General features: G+C 35.8%; 1 protein-coding gene across 1 annotated transcript in view; it reads right to left on the reverse strand.

Annotated features, from left to right (window-relative positions):
* LOC106873492 (inositol 1,4,5-trisphosphate receptor type 3) overlaps nt 1–2,577 on the reverse strand; it is a 228,934-nt gene that overhangs the window by 117,262 nt on the left and 109,095 nt on the right. The window contains 3 exon segments of the mRNA XM_052974976.1: nt 60–176; nt 918–1,063; nt 1,335–1,442. Coding sequence (XP_052830936.1) covers nt 60–176; nt 918–1,063; nt 1,335–1,442 — 371 coding nt within the window.

Below are 2,577 nucleotides of genomic sequence, written 5' to 3' on the forward strand. Positions count from 1 at the left end.
GAGAGAGAGAGAGAGAGAGAGAGAGAGACGCTGATAGAGAGAGAGAAAGAGAAAAGAAGGAAAGTAAAAATTACTGCATCATGCTGTATTTCCTTACCTTTCAGAGCGTGGAGCCAGTAACCTGTCAGCATGTGTTCAATCCTTGCGTAACTTTCGAATTGAATTTGATTCCTCTCCTAGAATGAAATTGTTATTATTATTATTAAGGCGGTGAGCTGACAGAATCGTTAGCATGCCGGGAAAATTGCTTAGCGACATTTCGTCTGTTGCTACGTTCTGAGTTCAAACAAGGATGGTCCAACAACAACCATTGTTGTTCACATCCATTGACTCCAAAGCACATCCTACATCAATGTATTGAGTGTCTTCAGCACACATTGTTTGAAAGAAGGTGTTTTTTGAAGATGTAATACAACAATGTTTAACACATTCATATTAGGAATGAACAGGTACATCATCATTTATGATTCTCGCTCTCCTGCGTGCACATGATAAATGATGATGAATCAGCAACGTGCACATGATAAAGGATCATGATCTGAGTGCACATGATAAATTATCTTGAATCAGAAACGCGGATCATCAAGCAATTTGTTTGTTGAATCCTATCAACAAGGACAGCAATATTTGTTAAGATTTATCCATCCAGTGGTAACTTTGAAGAGACACAATCATGTTGAAACGCCGGTGTCCCAAAGTCCCCTTACGTCAATAAATCGTGTATATTGCCTATACACATCTTCTAAGAGAAGAAAGAATTCTTCAAAGGCAAAATACAACAGCAATAAACATATTAAGAATGAATATCTTCATCTTCGTTGTAATACAATTTATTTATATCAAAACTTCTGCTGCTGCTCGATAGATTAGTTGTAAGATTTGTTGCACAAGGGAATGAAAATTCTAAATGATCTCACCTTCAAAACTGAATGTAGCCGGAACACAGTGCGTGGATCGGTTTGGTCAGTGGTCAAAGATACCTCGGACTTGGAGTTTATACACAGATATTGGCGAGTGGCCAAATGTCGCAGGCGAATCTGCTGCTCCCAGTTTAATACTTCACCTATTATTTGAAAGGAAAAAGGAAACAAACAAACAAACAAATAAATATGAGTAGAGTACAATAACACAAACATACATTCACACAAACGTATATTCACACAAACGCACACATATGTACACAGATATACACAGACATACCTGGATATATATCGGCCTTTATTACATACAGCCACACTCACACGCCCAACACATGCGTATGAAAACAATTTAATCGAAGTGTACTACTTTCATATCTAGTACTTAAAATTAACGTTCCGAAGACATTCACTTACCATCCAATATGCTCGACTCAGATTCTATCTGCCAATATGTGTTTCCGGAAGTTGATGGTGACATAGTCTTTGGGTGGTGCTGATCCATGACCCGAATACGAAAATGAACTGCAGAGTAAGTATAGAAACGCAAACATTGATGAGAGAAGTGAAAATAACAAGAATGAGTACGTTAAGTTTATCTCTATAGATTTTCTAAACAAATTATAACCATCTCTGGTTTTGTTATGACATTTCATGTCTGAGTAAGCTTAATGTAAACAACAATGTGATCGAAAATGAAAAATGGGTAATGGATGCATATACCATATTTCAGGAGTATTTTGCTTCTTCCTCAGCACCCATTCAACTCATTAACCATCCACGAACTCATTTCTATAGAAAATCTGTAGAGATAAACTTAACAAATTGTTTAATAACACTACTGACACAGCAGAACACAATATTGATTTATAAAAAGGGCGGCGAGCTGGCAGAAACGTTAGCACGCCGGGCGAAATGCTTAGCGGTATTTCGTCTGTCTTTACGTTCTGAGTTCAAATTTGCCTTTCATCCTTTCGGGTTCGATAAATTAAGTACTATTTGCATACTGGGATCGATCTAATCGACTGGTCCCCTCCCCAAAATTCGGGCCTTGTGCCTAAAGTAGAAAAGAATATTGACTTATGAAATAAAGTGTTTTATATACTTTGTAGTAGATTATGATTGTATAACGAAATACGGAGTCCCTGCAGGTCATTAATACGTATGCATACTTATATGTGGATTAAAATAGATAGAGGGCGAGGAGATGAGGAGATATTAGGAACGCAAAGGAGATTAGATGTTTTTTTTTTAATTTTTCATCTTCATCTTATCATATCGAATTGGTTGTCCACTTTCTTTCGTCTAACATTACACAACCACAGATATTCTTTCAGCAGCACTGCTGTCGTCGAATTTTCGTCTTATCTCCGTGCTGCAGACTAAACCTGTCAGTAAATTCTTGAATATCTCTCACATTAGTCTAAACAACTTTATGTATTCTTTCGTTAAAAATGAATAATTATCTTAATTCATTTTCTATTTTGATGTTTTGCGACTTCATATATCGCCTGAAACTTTCTTCTTACATAGACTACTTCAACATACCTTCTAAACTTCTCAACATTACTCTAATCTCGTTTGTGTGTATATATGTGAATACACATATGTTTATATATATATATATATATATATATATATATTTTATATGTATGTATGT

This window comes from Octopus bimaculoides, chromosome 20 (assembly GCF_001194135.2).
Source record: "Octopus bimaculoides isolate UCB-OBI-ISO-001 chromosome 20, ASM119413v2, whole genome shotgun sequence".
NCBI classification, from domain to species: Eukaryota; Metazoa; Mollusca; class Cephalopoda; order Octopoda; family Octopodidae; genus Octopus; species Octopus bimaculoides.